The sequence below is a fragment of the Mus caroli genome, chromosome 12, assembly GCF_900094665.2.
Source record: "Mus caroli chromosome 12, CAROLI_EIJ_v1.1, whole genome shotgun sequence".
Lineage (NCBI taxonomy): Eukaryota > Metazoa > Chordata > Mammalia > Rodentia > Muridae > Mus > Mus caroli.
In genome coordinates, this window is record NC_034581.1 from 40618059 (window position 1) to 40638344 (window position 20286).

Here is a 20286-nt window from a genome sequence, read left to right on the forward strand (position 1 = left end):
AAGCAGAGAAGCCCCAAGGTGCAACAGCCAGTGCTGGATCCTCCCTGAGAGCTGACTCTCACTAGATGATGTTACCAGATCAAATAAGTTAAAGATTCAAGTTTAAAGTTCATACCTTTATTCGGCCTGAACAACAACAACATCCCAAACCACACAAAGGTATTTGAACACTCAGTGTAGCAGGTAATGGTGTCTCCTTGGCACAAGTAGCACAACAACTTTTTACATGGCACTGTGCATCACAGAAGTAAAATAAGAGTTTGCCTTTCACATGGCTAAACTGTGGCAGTCAGATGCCAAGCCAAGGGTGGGAATGAAATTCGATATGAGCATTAAGGAGGAGGAGATTTATTTGGCTAGCAGGGTCAGGAAAGGCCTCACAAAGAACTGGTTCTTGAAGACCAGTTTTCTCTGGCAGGTGAGCCAAGGTTGAATTCTTGGTCAAAAGCACAAGCAAAGGCCAGGAATGGAAAGCTTGCAATGTACTGTGTGGAGAAAAGATGCCCTTGAGTTGTGACTAGAGCCAGTTGAGGTCAAAGGTGAATAGCTCTTATTAGCCACAAGCATCTGTAGCCAGAGGCGAGTCCTTGAGTTTGAAGAGGGAAGTTTTGCAGTTTAGGAATGTAGTATGTAGTTTACTGTTAACATTAGTGGATGTTTACAGAGAGAGGTAGGCAGGGAGACCCTTGGGGAAGCCAAGATCAGAGACTTTATTGGGAGCCCCTTGTTGATTAGCTGGGATGCTAGGTGCTCAGTGAGCAAGAATGTGGAACAAGGGGCAGCTAACAAAAAGATTAGAATTCCCCATTGTAAAACTGACCAAACAATATAACCTGAAGAAACCAGGAAAGGGGATAACATTTGAAATGTAAATAAATAAAATATCCAATAAAAAAGAAGTTTACAACAGTAAATGTTTACATGCATCCATTAGGAGTTAAAAAACATAACTAAATTATTAGTGAAATTTTGTATAAATACACCAAGTCAATATTTTATATCCTGTCCTATCATCTATAATAAATCATTAGTTCCCTTTTATGACCTTTGGTTAATGGTTTTACAATTTCTTGGAATGTGATCTGAATAGTAGAATGTCTACTTACTACCTAAGTTGCAATTTGGTGACACATGGGTGATTGGCAGAGTTCTCATTGCAGTTTTGACTGTCAGAAATTACCTAATAGCAGTCCTACTATAAAAGAGCTTAATAAACACTACTATAATTTTAGGAATTCTTATAGGATCATCATTAAGGATTAAGAAACCATCTATTTGTCTATATAGTGTGTAGATGTACAAGACCATACATCCTCGCAGTTCTGCAGAGATCTGCTCAAAAGGGTGGCTAAAACCTAGTGATTGTTATATATGTTTAGTAATAACAGGAAAAGCACATTAATAGCAGGTATCTTTCCTAAAATAATTTTCTTTTCGGCCTTGCCTATGGGAGCTTCATTGTTGACTTTTAATCTAAGGCAAAGTCATCTCAAGGAGATCACCTGCTAGTTATTAGCTTGTCTATGATGGCTCCTGACAGGTATGTTCTAGGTGTTAGCTGGAGATAGGAGATAGTTCACACGCGTACCTATGTAACCCTTTCTGTTGATTATATTCTTGCTCTTGTCTACTTAAGAAGAAAATCTGGGAAAACTAAAATTGTTTCTGTAATTCAGTAATCACTCTGCTCTCTGTTATTCCTTTTATATGCCACAAAACAGCACAAAATATGAATGGTATCCAGTTATATTTTACAGGTCGAATTTATTTTTAACTCCTTTACTGTGCCTTTAAATTTTTATTTATCTTTGCTAATTAAATTTCTTTGTATATAATATCATACATTTGTGCAATATCTACCTCTCTACCCTTCCTCTTCAACCCTACTTCTCCCCACAAATTTCTCAATATACCTCATTTTGATCCTAAGAGAGGCTATTTCATTACATGGCATTCAACTGTAAATTATATAACTCTAAATTATATTCTATATTACATATACAATTCTAAATTATATAAACTTTTAGAATTAATTTCAGAGTCTGAAGAAACTTCTCAATGCTTTCAGATCTCATATCCTAAACAATATCTCTGGGGTGGCAAAAGGATCTTACAATGTTAGCTTACCTAGTTCTCATGTTTAGTTGATGCTATAGGGAAGAGGATGCAAGAATAGCTCCATGGTATTGAAATAATATTTCTAATTACTTTAGATGTATTTTTTGTCAGATGTAAGCATATGGAGACTATCATGTGGACTTCATACCCTGTACTTTTAAAAGCTGGTTAGGTTGTCATATGCTCTTCAGGAAATGCTGTGTAACCAATGCCACTCTCTGGGATTTAGTAGGACAGCTAGTTCCTGCTCCTTTTATTTCTTCTTGACCTTTGGTAGAGCATGTTTGACCACAGCATTTGTACCTGTTCCTCTAAGATACGCTAACTATTCAACATTATCTAATGTGTGAGTTTCTCAGCTTTTAAGATTCTCTGGCTGTGACTTAAAATAAATCAGAAGTCACTATTATAGAAAATATTCTTTCTCCTCCCAGGATAAATTCTCTGAATACCTGCAATTAGAAGCTAAATGAAATGGAAAAGTACCCAAAGTTCTTAGAAGTCTCTGATAGACTCTAATAGCTTCTGTTCTCAGGACAGTTCATCAATCCCCGATGTCCATCAGTAAATGAAGGGTGTTTATTGGGACTGGACCTAATGGGAAGCAGTTTACATTACTCAGAAAACATGTACTAGAACATGTAACTTTAATATCATATGTCCACTACTTCTGATTATTATATTTTAGTAACTGGGGGCTTTTTTTCCAAAAGAAAGTGAAGATACATGGACTCTAATTTTTTTTTTTACAATAAATTCTAACATCTTATTCTCACAATTTCAAATAATTTTATCTTTCCATCAGTGTGTATGGTGCTGCAATATGATTGTTTGTTTGTTTTGTTTTGTTTGTTTCTCTGTTGTGTATTTAGTCCGTGCAGTAAATCCCAGGATCAGCAATGTCACTGCCGCAGCTGCTGAGACGTATGCCAATATCAGTTGGGAGTATGAGGGACCAGAACATGTGAAGTTTTATGTTGAATATGGTGTAGCAGGCAGTAAGACACAATTTATTACCCTGCTTTCAATTTGGGGGACACATTTTAAGAGACTAAGAATAATGTTTAGGATTTACTTTGGACCTTGTTGATAAGTAGTTTGATCCCACGGAGAGCATCAGAGTCATTTCAATAAAATCGCAGTGAACTCCCTTTAAGTACGAACCAGGCAACTTCTGTTTTCCGGTTTGGAGTTTCTAACGGTAGAAATCACACTAATGTGAAAGAATTAACTTTGACTAAATTAATCCAGCAAAATCTTATAAGCAAGTGAAGAAAATTAAAACTGTGGGGTCATTGATTTTGTCTTGGTGTTTTATATATTCCCAAGTCAGCTCTCTGCTCACATCACAGTCATAGCTCCTGGAAGGTTCAGGCAGCTTGAGTTTTCAGTGACTCATGAAAACCCCGCTCTTCCCCAATGCAATGTGCCCTACATATCACACACTGAATGAATGACCAGTGAATGTTTGCACAAATGGTAAATAGCTTTCTATTTAAGCTTTTACAAATCATATTACTGCAAACAATTATCCTTTTAGAAAAACTAACATTTGAAAAATATTAAATTTACAAGTTAGATACACTTAAAGGCATTTAAATTTATCAAAAGATTCATCTTAAGAATCTTTATAGATAATTCCTGCAGTTCATTAAAGCTAGTTAATGTATAATAGTTCTTAATGTAAATGTTTTGGAAGAAACAGCCACTTCATGGGTCAAGGAGCACATAAGGTTATATTTGTATTATAAAGAATAATGTCCACAGTGGGATATATGCATTAGTGTGCATGCTAATTGTCCAGTAGGTTTCTCTTTGTGGATATTCTCACTTAGCTCCTCATCTAAACTAACTTATTTGACATACTTACATCTGAAATAATCTAAAATGCTACATTAAATCACCCTATACTTTTTAGTTTTACTTCAAAATTTTTTCCTTTATTGAAATATTAAATAAATTCTGGTCCCTTGAAATACTCAAAACGTTCTTTTGTGTGTTTTGTTTTTGTTTGTTTTATTTTGCAAAATTTCCATAGGCAAAGAAGAATGGAGGAAAGAAATTGTAAATGGTTCTCGAAGCTTCTTTGGGTTAAAGGGTCTAATGCCAGGAACAGCATACAAAGTTCGAGTTGGTGCTGAGGGGGACTCTGGTTTTGTGAGTTCAGAGGATGTGTTTGAGACAGGACCAGGTGAGGCACATACTACACCAGTTCTGGTTTGTGCTCAGCAGTATAAACCACTGGACACTCAGAGTCTGGGGTGGGTGGAGCTTGCAGAGCTATGGATGTCTAACTGTGGGGCCCTGTTGGGTTGGAAGTTTGCATTTTAATTATGTTTGGCTGCTTGAATTATATGAGTTACAAAATTGGATAAATTCTCTTTCAACTATGTTGTTGTCCCAAGCCATTTTAAAAAACCTAAATATAATTCTAAGTTACCTTGTTTAGATATCCAATTTTTGATAATTTCCACATTTAAATTTTCTCTGAATTAAATAGAAGTTAATGTTTGAAATTCTTTTTGGGTTAGAATTATATTTAAGAGAGTCAGAATTCTTTTTATCAAAATCAGCTACAACCCAGCAGTACTCTGCAATTTGGTTGGATGATTGATACAGTGTTATTAAGTTTATTCAAAAGAAATTCTTTCAATCCTGTATTGCACTTTATTTAAAAAAAATTGCCTGAGTATTGTTTTAGTTTTGTGAATGTTATTCAGAGTTCACAAGTGTAAAAGTAAAGGTTTGAAAGAAAGAGAAATATTCATATAGAATGCAAATTAAACTGCAAGTAATAATAAATATTTGTTGCCAAGGAAATAATCTCTTTGCTCAGACTGAAAGAGGGGCCTGTTAGTATGTGTGTATTCAAGGGCTCACACATTCATTTCTGCTCAGTCATAACATATATTCTTGAGAAAGTATTACATTCCCTTGGAGAAACTAAAACCAAGGTGGAGTGTGTAGTTTCATTAACAAAACACGATTTTTAAAGCCATTTCTTATCATTTAAAAATACCCACCCAAGGATAGTTTTAAAAAGAGAAAGAAACCAAAGTTAATAATGAATAACTTAGTGAATAAGGCTTTCTAAATATACACTTCCAGAAATCAATATATTTTAACAAAAAATCCTATTATTCTGTTCCTTCTATTTCATATCTATTTGCATATATAATTTGGAAGAGGCATTAAATATAAAAAGGGAGTTCTAAATAACTCAGTGCTGTAAGATATTTGCTTATTACTGAGAACTGTTAATTTCAAAATAGTAAAAGCTCCTGTAGATATACAATTAGAACAGGAATAATAATACAGCATTTAGTTCACTGTACAACAGGCAAGTGGTTTCCTTATTTCATACTTAAAACATCCCCCTAAAGTGGGTATTGTTACTGTCTATTTTTGCCACTTGTCAAGTCTTCAGAGCTGGACAATTTGCCCCATCCCAACTGCAAAATGGTAGAGCTAGGACTAGGGGTCTGGCCTTCCTTTACCCAAAGAGAGGCCCTTATCACAAAGTCACAGAGATTCCAAGGGGAACAGCCTGTCTTGGAAGTGATGGCTATGACTAGCATCTATACTTTTATTGTGTACTTCTGAGCCTCTAAGGACTTCATGCTTTTCCAAATTGCAGATGAATTTGATTCACTCACAAGATCAGCTTGCCCCATGCTTGTCCTTTGGCAAGAACAAAGTTGTTTCCTTTAAACAAAAACAAAAGAAAAACATCTTTTCCTCGGGGGGAAAAGATGCTTACCATCCCAGTGGCAAGTGTTAGTCTTATTCAAGAAGAGTGAGTGGAAAGAGTGGGACTCTGCCAGTGATGGAGAGAGGATGCATGACCAATATTGTCACCTTTTACATACTCATATGACAACTAAGAAAATCAGGTGTTGATTAAGTTCTAGTAATTGCTCAAATGATAAAACCTCTCCTCCCAGGGGGCAGTGCTCTGTCAGGAGGATGCTCTGACTGTAAGATGCACTCCATGTAAACCCTTAATCTGCTGCTCTGGCTCCCTCCCAGCACAAGGGTTTGAGGTCTAGGACATTAATACTCAATGGGGAGGCTAATTTTTAACTCTGTGTCCACGTGTTGCTCCTTTCTCTGCACTTTGCTAATTTCGGGAACCTCGATCTGCTCTTGAGTCCAAAGCTTTTCTGTTGACCCTCTAGGCTTTCTTCAAGTTCACTCTTTCCATTTCTAACTATAGCTAACTGTTTCAAGTGGGCAGGACATTTTCCTGCTTTGTGAGTGTTTCAAAAATAGTAATCACATGTCTCACTCTGTGATTTGGAGTAGCAAAGAACACTGTCCTTGGAGATCCCCCACCATGCAGCACAGGTTATCCATGTCACAGCAAGCAAAATGAGAAGAGCAGCCTGTTCCTTAACTTGTAGGCACTGAGGCAGTTCTCACTGCTCTGACTTATTTTGTATTCACATACTCCTTACATGTGTCAATTTATCACCTTGTGGATAGTTCAAGCAACACATGTATCTGATTTATCTATAGAAATTCCAGATGAGAAGGAAGTGTACTTTCACTTTTTCAACTAATGCCTATGCATCTTAGCTGCTTTCTGTTTTCTGTGTCCTGATAAGACATAATTTAAGGGAGTGAGGATTTATTTTGGCCAGCGGTTTGAGATTCCCATTCATCATGGTTGGGACAGAATGGTAGTGGAAGTGGCAGGTGACTATTGCTGCAGGAGCCTGAGGCTGCTTGTTCACATCTTGACACACCAGCAAACAGGTATACAGGATTGGGGGAACCTGCAATAAATACAGACAATAAAACTGCAAGGTCCATTTCTACTGAACACTTTCCTTCAGCAAGATTTCACCTCCCAAAAGTATGGCAACCTCTCAAAAGAGCAATACCAGCTGGGGACCATGTGTTCAAATACACAAGCCTATGGGGTCCACATCATAGTCAAACGCTCCCAAACTCAGATTCAAGAAGGAAAAACCCCTAAGTTTCATCCATGTCTGTCTGTTTGTCTGTCCCTGTGTATGTATGAATGTATGTATGTATGTATATACCAGCTCACTTGTTGTAATTAGCTAGTCTTAAATAGTGGACTGGAGAAACACCAATTTGTTTTTTCTTTGATATAAAAGCAAAATGTCAATGTTAACACGAACGTCTTTGGTCAGCTATTCAGGAAGCAGCCAGTTTTGCAGTTACCCAATGGCAGTTGCTGCGAAGCAATTCAGTTCAGAAAGTGTCCACCTAATGGAAGACAGTGTCAGCACAAACACTTAAGCATCTTACATTTTAGCTCATCAGTCTCATCTGATTTGCTGAAAAATATAAATGCTAAAGTTGCTTATAACCATGCCATAATTCCATTAAGCAAACCAGAATTAAGGATTCCCATCATTAAAATATTTTTTTTTTTGCCATGTTGTTTGAGGCTTAGTTATGAAAGAAAGCATGTAGTAAAGACTGTGCACAACTTGGCAAGACTCTGTTGCTAAGGATGATGTAATGGCTTTTTCTTTTTCTTTTTTTTTTTTTTTTNTTTTTAATATTTTTATTACATATTTTCCTCAATTACATTTCCAATGCTATCCCAAAAGTCCCCCATAGCGCCCCCCACTTCCCTACCCACCCATTCCCATTCTTTTGGCCCTGGCATTCCCCTATAATGGGGCATATAAAGTTTGCAAGTCCAATGGGCCTCTCTTTCCATTGATGGCCGACTAGGCCATCTTTCGATACATATGCAGCTAGAGATGAAAGGATGGACCATTTAGAGACTGCCGTAATGGCTTTTTCAAACCCTTTACCTGTCCTGGAAAGTCCCCAAGGAAGCTTATCATACGTTCAGACATTTGTGGATAGGTGTCTGGACATGTTTTCAGTAATGCATTATATAAGGGCAGTTAAGTAGCTTAGTACCATGTTCACTAACCAAAGCCAGAGAGGACAGACAGATAGACAGAGGTCTCTTCCAACTCTTGGTGAAGCTCTTGTTCTCATCATCTCTGACCTTGGAATTATTATAATGCCTTCCTCAGAAAACTGTTGTGAGGGTTAAACAAGATCCTGTCTTCAGTAAAGTTCCTAGCATAGAGGACTAAGTTGTTAGCTACCATCATTATCATCACCATCATCACCACCATCATTACCATTCTTATCACCAGTATCATCATCAGTACCATCACCAGCATTAGCACCAGCACTATGGGATGTGTATGAAAGCTAGAACAGTTTGGACACACATTCTCCATGTGCTTGGTTACAATACAGCTCCAAAACCCTCTAACTAATGAGTCACAGGGGGCTGTTTGGAAAAGGCTAATGGCCTCCATTATATATATATATATATATATATATATATATATATATATATATATATGTATTTGTACTTCCAATTTTATTTTTTTAAACATATCTCCAGGCATTGTTTACATTCCACTTCACACTTGATTTTTAAACCATTTCATTTTTTCCCTGGATTTTCTGTGGTGAAAAGGACACAATAAAATATTATTTCCCTGCATATAGGAAATCTAAGATGTTCATAGCCATGCTTATTTTTGAATTCAGAGATCACTCACATCTAACCCTATGATATAATGCTTTCAGGGAAAACTAGATTAAAAGCACAATATAGACATGTATATGAAAGCAAGGAGAAAAAGCATCTTATGTTGCTTATGGTTAAAAAAGAAAAACAAAGGCCTATAATAAAGGATTTCTGCAAACTTAATTAAACAAGCCTTTATGGGCATGTCTAAATAGCCACTGATGCTGCACTTTGTCCAATGTGATTGACACTTATTCATAATACCTAAGCTTTTCTAAGGATCTTTGTATATTATGCGTAGCTAAATAAAGAGTTTCACATCATTTACTCAAACAGAATAGATGGAGACATAAAGAACTGTATTCATATAAATGAGTATTTTCTCTTCAAAACTGCTCATTTATTCCAAACAGTGGTTCTATTGATCAAACTGTATTTTATGGTTCTTTGAATAATAGAGCCCAAACAATAACAAATGCTAGCCCTTTGACAGTAGACTTTATATTCTCAGGATTTCCATTCCGAATCCAGATGTTGCATTAAATCACAGTGCTTGTGTTTATCTATGACTAGGTTTCTGGCATAGACCATTTTCTTTTCTACAGATTTCCAAAACACTGAAGAAAATATTAGTTTCTTTTGAAGGGAAAATACTCCATTAGATGTATGCATTCTGTTGTACTTAAAATTCAGTTTTATATTCTTATCATAGTTGTATCCATTTTATCCCCAAAATAGTAGATTTTTACTTGGCTTGGGAATGTATTTCTATTGAGAATGCACAGTTGAAGTAAATCAGTGTTTATCAGGGTGTGGTAGCACTTAATCTTATTAGCATCAAGATTTTTCTATTTCAAGTTTTTACATAATGAAGGATTTTCATAGTTGAGTATGTGGTTTCTCATTGGTGATTGGCAGATTCCAATTTGGAGTCCTGTGAAAGTAACTCAAGACTCATACACTGTGACAATTGTCTTTTAATGAAGAGACCAACACAGGTCTCACTGTGATGTTAACCTATTCCCACTGATTCCATTGATTTGTTTTGTAGCAATGGCAAGCCGGCAAGTGGATATTGCGACCCAAGGCTGGTTCATAGGTCTAATGTGTGCTGTTGCTCTCCTCATCTTAATTTTGCTGATTGTTTGCTTCATCAGAAGAAACAAGGGTGGTAAATACCCAGGTAAGAGGGAGTCGAGTGCTTTCTAGTGATGCAGAATTAGCTGCTAAACGTAAAAAGAATGATGGACATAGGAGTAGGGACAGGATCTTCTCAGAGGCATATTTTTAAGTTTCCAGGTCAAACCATTTTGACTCCTCTTTATATCATACAGATAGTCAAGGACCATAGGGTGTGTGGAGAAATAAGACACTCAGTTCTCCAAGAAAGCCTGCTTCCTTAGACTCTGAAAGGGTTATGAGCATGGAAGTAGCACCTAAAGCCAGTTTACAGGAGAAGCGGAGGGCAGTGTGTACTATTTTCCAGAGGAAATACAAGAACCTGCGTGACATTGCATTACAGTCCCTGTATGGTTGATGAATTTATACCCATCTTCTTTACCTGACAATTTATCCTTTGCTTAAAAACATAAATTTCTTTTTAAAAAGACACTGCAAAGGAATACATTTACAAAAATGATTTGTTATCATCAATACACTAATACATGGATTGAAAAACAGGAAAAAATTGAGAAACTTAAAAATCATTTACTCGTTAGGGGGAAAGAGACTGAAGTAGCTCGATGTACTAATAAGCACTGATCTAATAAATATCAAAGCATCCTCGTGGCCACATTAGATACATGCTGGTGCAGCATCTACTTGTGTAGAGATTATCTTTGTTCTGCCCCGTCTCAACCCACCCCTGCAAACTTTCACTAAGGAAGTTCAGGATTAATGGATAACACCACCACTTCAAACCTTTCAGTTAAAGAAAAGGAGGATGCTCATGCAGACCCTGAAATCCAGCCCATGAAGGAAGATGATGGGACGTTTGGAGAATACAGGTGAGTCCTTGTTCCTTCCAGCCAGGCCTTCCCTGCCCCACTGATCACTACCCTCAGACACTCACTAGATTCCGAGGACAGACCCAGTGAGCAGTGGGCCCTGCCTGACAGTTCTACACACCATGTCTAAATGCATCCATCCTTCTTGATTAAAACATTCTCAGTAAAAAATATTCCATTCAAAAATAAGAAACCTCATCAAAAAATTAATTATAGTCATAGGTTTAGAGTTAGAATACCTTCCATTCTGTTATCCTTTCCAGAGATACAAGGTGTGTTGTTCAGCCTAGCAATTTCATTGTGCTGCAGTGAGAATTACAAGAGGCCTGCACAACCAGTGAAGGAAATATGCATATATAAACCAGTGTTAGAAAGACTGCTCTCTCTGGTTTTGTTTTACTTTGATTGAATCTCATTATGTGGTTCAGGCTGGCCTGGGATTCACTACATAGGCGAGGCTGACTCCAAATTCATAATCTCCTATCTTACAGTCATGAGCCCCCATGGGGCAGGGGAGAGAGAGAGAGAGAGAGAGAGAGAGAGAGAGAGAGAGAGAGAGAGAGAGAGAGAATGCTATGTGTGTGTTGGGCCTTAAACTCAGAGCTTGGTACAAACTAGGCAGGCATGCTCCTACTCAGCTATGTGCTCAGCCCCAAGACTTTTTAATCTTAGATTGATAAAATGCAATTTCAATACCTGTTTCCCTGACTTTTATTCAAAAATTAGGAGTATGCTGCTTTAGAAGCTATTAATTATTAAGAATTATCACAGCCACTCACGTAGCAAGTTAACTCACAGAGTGTCAATAACCCATTATTCATTTAACTTCATTTTAAGGAAAACATTTATCATAAGCTATATAATTTTTTAAAGTTCCTTTAAATGAAACTATAACCAGGATACTATAGATTTTTCAAAGAGAGGAATTAGTACTTTAGACATCATTAAAAACCAGTAAATTTAGTTGTGTATTTAGTGCCTTGTGATAACTCCATAAAATTGTTTTTATAACTTAGTAATCTTCTAAATATGCCTGAAGCACATGTTTGTGCTTTATTTTTGTTAGAAGAAAATACTTTTGGGTAAAAGAAAAGATGCCCTACTGTGATTTCCATGTCCCTTTGTAGATAGATATTTGCATCAGTTACTACCTGCCTCTAGATCATTGTTGGCATTTTCATGTCAGTTTCATGAGGAGACAACCAATGCAATATAGAAAATAAAAAAAAAACTAATTTAGCAAAAGCATATGCTTCAGTTTGAGTTTTCACAGCAGCATCCATGCAGATGTGAGCAGGTCTAGCCTCCAGTGTCTCAGCACCTAAGTTTCTCCTCTCTTCAACAGAAAAAGATGTGGTTTCAAAAAACTCTCATGGTACGAGAACAATGTCTTGTGAGGCTTATCTTGATGTTAGATATTGGTTCTGGACCTGGAAGTATTTGATAACCTTAGGCAGCACCCACCCACTATGAGCAGTTTCCCATAGCATATGAGGGCAGTCCTGGGCAGCTGCATCTTATCCTGAAGAAATAGAAACCTTTGCTGGTATAACTCACTTTTCTACCTGTTTCTCCCATACACAGGTGAGCTGATACAAATTAAAGGACATCCTTGTAAAGTTCTTGTGGCTATGACCTCATACAGGATATGCACCACTCCCTTGTTTATTGATATGAAGTTACATCTTCAATATAGCCTGGGAAATAATAGATTTGCATGAATTAGAAATAAGTCATTGCACTTCATACATTCTCCACATTGTGATGGATTCATATTCTTATCATGCTTAAACAAATAAGGCAATGTACTGCTCCCTTCAAGACCCTCAAAATGTCAGTTTGCTATTATATCGATGTGAAGCGGAGACCCAGGCTAATGTGACTTTGGGTAACTCTTCTAACAGCACTGAACCTTGATTCAATTGAAGGTTCTGCTTTATGAACTTGCTGGGAATCAAGAGGCTATTAATCTTTTTTTTCAACTCAGCCATTTAGCTCTGATTCCTTTATGATGCTTAATTTATATAGGTCTCCATTTTCATCATCAAGACAGTTTTCCAAGCATCAGAGCATCTTTGGAGGTTTCTTTCCTAGTTCTGTCCTCTCTGAGTGACCCAACAACTCCCAGTATGACTCTGTTTCCAGAGCAGTACATAGCAAGTGCGTGGCTCCTTTCCTCATACCCACATCGTCCGGCTCACATTTCTTTGTCTCAATGTTAACTCATGCATTTGCTGTGCCCGTGAAGCATTTTCAGATGGCTGTCTTTGGCTTTGGCTAAAGTTTCTCAGGCTAGAGAGACTTTCCATTTGGGCCTATTGAATACAAGCCCAATTTGCACAAAGACAAAAATACTTGTCACACATGTAATGACATCGATCCTGGAAGGGCCAAAGGAAATAAAGTTCTGATGGGAAGTAAGGTTTCACAGCATACCTCCGTTGTGTGATTTTGAGTGAAATTGAAAGTTGGTGAGGATGGTCCTTCATGTGAGATTACATCTCCCAAATTCTTGGATGTCATTGTTGTCGATGCGACCTTGTCCTTACGCTTGCAGACACTTCCACGGGATTGTTTCCTTTGGTTCTTTCCCTTTAGGACTTTTTAATCTGAGAGTCATAAATTATATGAAAACGGTTCCAACTATTTATGGAGATTTTTGTTGCTGTTATTTTAATGGTACATTTGAGTGTTATTCTCTTCTCTAAATCACCTGGGTCCTTTCTCTACTTTGCACCTTCTAAAAGCTTTGGGCTCTGTATTACCTAATGATTCTTAGTCTCCTGCATTCTGAAAATGAACTATAATGCTGGTCTCATACTGACACACAATTAGGACTATTGTGGAAATGTAAATTCATTCCATTTGTGATTTGCACATTTGCCAGCCTGAGGATGGAACAATTCTACCTTGTTGGCTCTAAGCCAGATAAACTATCATAGTGCAAAGAGGGATGGAACTTCCATAATGGCCAAATTTGATTTTTTTTCATATGCTATATCCCTATACCCTCACTCCAACACCCACCCCTAAGCAGCTACCCTCTCTCAGAAGCCTGCAGCTTTCTTTGTTTGTCTCTTTAATTATACAGACAGTAGGATCTGCCTCCTTACTAGCATATAGAAAAATCAAAGAAACAGTGCAGCCAACTAAGTAAGTATCTCCTTATTCTTTAGATGCATTCTCTTTAAAACAAGAGTGAGTCTAGGTTGTGAGCCATATGACTGTGCTATGTGAACTGTGACTTACTACTGCTCAAATGGAAGATTTTGCAATGGGGATCTTGTCATTCATGTTGCCGCAGCCCCGTTGCCAGCTTGCTATCCCTGTTCAAAGCTTGGCTGATACAAAGTTGTGTTGCATTTGTTACATGCTTCAGGCTTATGTTCTCACAAATATGAACTGGTTGTAAGCAAATAAATACTGATGAGCTTTTACAGTGTGCAAGCATAAGATCTGGGTCCATGGATGTCAACAACACTGTTGTGTGGTTTGATCCTGGTAGGATGGTTGCTGCAGAAAAATCAGATGTAATTGTTAAATGTATTTGCTGATTTTTATTTTAATAACCATTTCATGGTGGGGAACCAAGCACTGCTGAGAAAGAAATGAATGAACTTTCTAACATGTATTCTCAGTATGAAAAGAAAGAAAAACACAAGCCAAGGCTTTGTCTGCCATTATAAAGTTAAAAAAAAAAAAAGAAAAATTGTAAGTTAAAATTTTAAAGCATTTCTGAACTATTTTTGGAATGTACCCAACAGATGTTTATTGAGTGCCTACTGTATGCCAGACCTTAGGATTACTAAACAGAGTAGAATTTAGTCTTCCACTGGAAGTTTATAATCTAGTGAAGAATACAGAGAAAACAGCAACAACTTGATGGGTCTGTGAAAAGTATCATTTCTTTTTCTCACCACATTGCTCAATATTCCTGGGCAGTTTTCACTACTAGTGTTGAACAAGCCAAGTATGGTAGCTCATGTCTATATTCCTAGCAATTGGGAAGCAAAGGCAGGAAGATGAGAAGTTCAAGGTCACCTTCAGCTACATAGAAAGTTTGAGAGTATTAGGCAAGACAGGGCCACACAGAACTATATGCAAAAGCACAGAGATAACGAGCAAAAGGAAGAGTGAGAGGAGGAAGACGAGATAACAGCCACCCTTGCCATTCTTTCTGATTCTAAACAGAACACTTCCACATTGGCCATCAAAGATTCTGTTCGCTGTAGTTTTCCTGTAGGCATCCTTAACTCAGTTAATGAAAATACTTCCCTTTTCTAGTATATTAAAGTTTCCCTCACGAATGGTGTTGAACTCTATCGTATGCTTTTTGCTAAGTCTACTATGATGATCATAGGGGTTTTTTTCTTTCTACAAAAGTACAAATGGTAAATCTTATGAAATATATTTTCATACTAAATCAAACTTGAATTCTTTGACTTTACCCAACTTGGGTATACTTACTCCATTATGTCTCTAGTAGCTGGCTACATTTGACTTAATGGGTCTAGTTTCCTTTCCTATGTTCATGAGTTGTATCAGTCTATAGTTTCACCTTCTTGTGCCATTTTTTTTTAATCTTACATGTAATTGTCATAAAAGTCTTATAACATTATTACAGAAGTGGTACTTCTGACATATATGAACTTTAACTCCCCCAAAACAAATTTCAAGTCTTCATCCAAGCATGCTCTTCTGCTCGGTCAAAAGAAGTAATACCAAGCTGTTTATTGACATCAGACATCCTGATCCCATCAACTTCCCTGTTGCTCCCTAACCAACTCATCAGAAAGTCCCTTTTGCTCTACTTTCAAAAATATGACTATAATCTGAGCATTTTGTATAACCTTCTTCAACATTCCATCCCAGTCCAAACCATAGCCATCTCTCCCCTGGATGATGGAAGTAATCTTCAACTTTAGTGTAGAGCCTTGCACTGGTAAAGAGCCCCTGGTAAATGTTTTAGACTGTGCAGCCCACATAGTCTTACTTGAAACTCTGCAATTCTGCTGATGCAGTAGCAGAGGGGCCACAGGCAATAAATAAGTCATAAATAGGTGTGGCTCAAGCTTGCCAGGGTTTACCAATCTCTCCTCTTCAGGGCAGGCTGCATCAGCGCTTCATAGCAGAGTTGTGTTTTTAGGGTAATGTTGGCCAGGCCACAGTGCTCACCTGTGGAAAGACTCCCAGAGCCTCAATCTCTTAAACAAAGGTTCTTCCATAGCCATATACCCCTGGCCTACCATTGCCACTCCAATTACTTCCGTTCTTACTCATTCCTTCAGTTCCAGCCACAGCAAGCACCTTGCTTTTTCTAAACCATTCCAGGCATGCCCCTATCTCGGAGCACTTGTATTGCTTGTTGCTTTTGCCATCATTGCTCTTGTTACCAGTCATCCTCATGCCTACTTCACTTTAGATCCTTGATTGGATGCTACTTTTAAATAAGTCCTTCCTAGATAGCTTGTATCAGCCCTCTCTACTTGCTTCTAGCTCCTTCTGTCCTCTTTACTGATCACCTGTCATAACTAATTTTCTTTACCACATTGATTGTAACCTGCATTTTACCCCACTGGCTATGAGGTCAACATTTTAGTCTAGGTTGCTTGTTGTTATGTCCCCAGCACCTAGAATGACATCAATCTTAGAGCAGACACTCACTAAACATCAGGTGAGGGGAAGACTGGATAGATGACTAAATCAAATACATGACATGATGGATCCATCCTATGATGGAATAGGTGGAACCCAGGTGGCAAAATTCTGCTTATCATTGAACTCTTCAGGAGCATATGCAGAGGTATTCAAGCAAAGTATAGAAGTTTATCAAAGATGTCATATACGCTGTTTTTATAATAAGCTGGGTTTTGTGGGTATTATGTCCTCTAAAATGTCGCCACCCTAAACAGGCTACCCCAACGACTGTGATTTCACTAAGTTCTATAGATTTCTTAGACTGCAGTATGTACTTGTATATTTTTGGAACAAGTCATTTTGACAGCACATGCAAGTTTTGACATTCTTCTTAGAAAGAAGAATAAGAGACTTCTAGTAGAAATATCACTGAAGGAGACAGACGTTTTTCTTTAAGTCTTTGTAGCTTGACTAGAAAAAAAATGTTAGCAGTGATCTTAGTGTCAACTGCTGTTAAAACATTGCACTTAGGGTGACCTCTTTGTCATATCGAGTACACCAATGCTTTGTGTTCAGTACTGTATATCATTCCTATCTCACCTACTACAAAATATTTTAAAATTATTCCCCCCCAAAAATGTCACCTGTTAAGGAGTCAGCCAGTGTGCCCATGCTAATAAATGATATTAAATTCAATGACAAGTTGGGCCATGTTAGGGGATATTCTTACACACCATAGATACTCTTTGGCTTCCATGAGATGTGCTTATGGATTCAACAGAGAAATAAGCAAAGTAATAATAGACACTTGTAATGCTGTGCTGAAGTGCATACCATGGACCCCCTCAGTGTGTGCATAGCCCAGAGGAGAGTCAAGAAACAGAAAACATTTCCTTTTGTGAGTTTAGAAGCACTCAGACCCCTTAGGGTTTTCGGGCATGCCATTTATGGTTCAAATATAGTGCTTTGAAGTTGAAGTGTTTCTCTTTCCAAATTAATAAATGTTTACCTATTGACCAAAAACTCTTCAGGAAAAAAAAATAATAGTGTGACCTCCCAGTGTAAGGACTGTGCTTTTCTTCTTAGGCTGTTCTCATTTGTTTCCTCTGCCTCCTTTTAACGGATTTCTAGGTCTTTTGAAAGGTAAGGCAGAAGTTCAGAAATCTGGCCTGCATTCAGTAACAAAATTATTCGAACTGCAAGATTTTGCTTCTCCTACTGCGTGAGGAAAAACAATCCATGTGTCACACGTAACCACAATCATGCTCCATTCACATCCAAGGAATCAGGGAAATCCACAGTTTAACACACTAACTCCCGACGGTCCTGAGCTCTGCACTGCTCCTTTGAATCGAGACAGTGATGATTTGAGCTATCCTTAACCCCCTGCCATGCCCCAGTAATGCTTTTCATCTTTCCAAATTGCCTTCCAATCAGGCATCAGACTCTTTCATTTAAATTAGCATGTATAATCGGAAAGTCACCTGCTCTGCTGCAGACATGATCCAACCACTTCTGCACCTGACCTCCATTCCAGCACCACCCTAGTCCCTGGAGTCCACCTGGCAGTTAGTTATCTTTGGCTGCAGGAGCTCAGGCCTCCATATGCTTTTTCATAATTTGCATGCGTGATCTGCAAAAAACAAGGCACTTTTCTTAAATGCTTGTCTTACCAAAATTTTTATTTCCTGTCCCCCAGTGATGCAGAAGATCACAAGCCTTTGAAAAAAGGAAGTCGAACACCTTCAGACAGGACTGTGAAAAAAGAAGATAGTGATGATAGCCTGGTTGACTATGGAGAGGGGGTCAACGGCCAATTCAATGAGGATGGCTCCTTTATTGGCCAATACAGTGGTAAGAAAGAGAAAGAGCCAGCGGAGGGAAATGAAAGCTCAGAGGCCCCTTCTCCTGTCAACGCAATGAACTCCTTTGTTTAAGTCTTTAAGCTCTGTGCCAATGTCTAATCTCTCTGGAATGGTTTTCCTGAACACCTGTCATCCCTCATACTACGGACATATGGGTAGAAAGAATGTTTTCTGCGGTATATGAGTATTATGAGACCAGAGCAAGAACATGACTCAGTCAGATGATACATTAATATGAACTGGGGTGCAAAGTGCATACGTTTTTGTTCAGAGTGGGTTTTTCTCAATTTCCTTGGAACTGATTAAAAAGAAATACAACATCATCAATAGGTTACATTATTCCCTGTGCGGGGTCCAGTCCAATAAGATGCATGAGACATGCTGCACAGAGGACACACCTGTGTATGTGACTGCGATGTGGTTGGGTACTTTGTTGGCACGATCCTCAGCTGATCCCTAAATATGAATTCCGTTGTCATTGTGGAGAGTGTTGCTGTAGTGTTCTCTAGAGCTTCAATGTCTCTGTGGACATTGTTGTGAAACTCGTGACTATGTCTAGCTGGTGTTAGTCTTTTTGAGAGACTATTAGGAACAGTGTGTACAGTATATACTTGCTACATGAGTTACTTATGACAGTTGCATCCGCTAATGCTCGCCGAGACTCTGAAACCTGTTCTTTGCTCCCGGAACTTCCTAGGCTTCTTCTCCTTTCCGGGTGTCCCAGCAGCAGAGTTCCACTTACTATACTATCTGCGTTCAGTCCTTTGGGGGGCATAAACATTGCGTATTGTGACACCTGCTGGCCTTTGTGCCATACTCAAAGAATTGAAGTCAAATCTCTCAAGTGAAAATTTTAAATTTTAGTTCAGAAAACGCAGGGCAAGACACACGCAGTGCCTTCAGACAATAAGCATTCCCTGACTCCTGTACTCTGTATCAGCCAGTGTGGGCAACTTCATCCTACGCTACTGTTGTTGGAAAGGAACTTTTCAAAGGCAGAGATAATCTGAACTGAAACTGGGAACATAGGAACAACTTTACTTGAAGTGGCGTTCCCCACACAAATATCAAACCCAAAGCTCTGTTGTTGTTGGGTGTACATGATGGTTTTGTGGTCTTTTGTGGTTTCTAGCCAAACCAGTCAAGTTGAAAAAGGAAAAATGGTATGGTTGGAAATGGATAGAAAACCCAATGATTGCAGAAGTAAAAGTGTACAACAGCATGCCTAAAGTACTAAATTATTCACTCTGCCTAGACAAGCTTTCAAATTCCGCAGCATTCAGCAACGTGTATGCAAATTGCAACAGGCACACTCCAGAATCTGAGAAATCTGACCAGTGCTTAATTAGGTCAGCAGTCAAAGAGATTACACCTACAGTCTAAAGGACAAATACGTATATCCTATCATAGCCATAAACAATGTGTGTGAAATGGCTTACCTCCAATATAGAAACCTATGACAACCTATGGTTGAAGGAATGCTCAGTTTCATTTGCCAATAAATTGGTTTCTCATAACTTGCATCAAGTTTAATTTTAAGTAAAGCCTTTTATATGTAGGTATTCTGTTGAATTTGTAAATATTCTTAGAGTGTAGAAGCTATATGCTCATAGGTATTACGTGCAAATAAACATGCAAGCAATGTTTATGTTCTCCTGTGTGAGAAGCAGGCTAATTGATGAATGTAGTAAATATGTGGGACCAGGAAACATCAAAATGCCTTTTGTGGTGTTTTGGATTTAATTTTTTTTCCCATTCTACTTTTGTCTGTGAAACTGAAATAGTGAATTTTCCCCCTCCATTTCTTCAGCCTGTTGCTGGCTGAAAGCCTCAGTGTTTTGCCAATGGAGTACCTTAGGGTTTGCCACCCGACACCTTTGATGTGTACAGGTAAAGCTTGTTTTAAAGTGATTTCCCAAATGAAGTGGCCCTAACTACTCTCATCTCTTCATATTCACTCTCCACAAACTAGCCTATCTATTGAAAAGTACAAAATAACAAACGGGCTTGCCTCAACATAATAAAGCACAAAGACAAAAGTTCCTTTCAAGTCATCAATGCCTTCAGTGAAAGACAAATGTGAAGTCTCTGCTCATCCATTACTATGGATGCTAAATTT

At 38.1% G+C, this 20286-nt stretch overlaps 1 protein-coding gene across 32 annotated transcripts in view; it reads left to right on the forward strand.

Moving 5' to 3' along the window:
• Nrcam (neuronal cell adhesion molecule) overlaps positions 1-19684 on the forward strand; it is a 261656-nt gene extending 241972 nt beyond the window's left edge. For 13 of the 32 annotated variants that reach the window (XM_029484544.1, XM_029484542.1, XM_029484541.1 and 10 more), the window contains 6 exons: positions 2991-3116; positions 4157-4309; positions 9711-9842; positions 10587-10665; positions 17434-17445; positions 18002-19684. In XM_029484544.1, the coding sequence (XP_029340404.1) occupies positions 2991-3116; positions 4157-4309; positions 9711-9842; positions 10587-10665; positions 17434-17445; positions 18002-18239 (740 nt within the window). In that variant the 3' untranslated portion in view covers positions 18240-19684. The remainder of the gene's footprint in view (positions 1-2990; positions 3117-4156; positions 4310-9710; positions 9843-10586; positions 10666-17433; positions 17446-18001) is intronic. The other 19 variants (XM_029484556.1, XM_029484559.1, XM_029484557.1 and 16 more) reach the window with 3 other exon arrangements.
• The last annotated feature ends 602 nt before the right edge of the window (positions 19685-20286 follow it).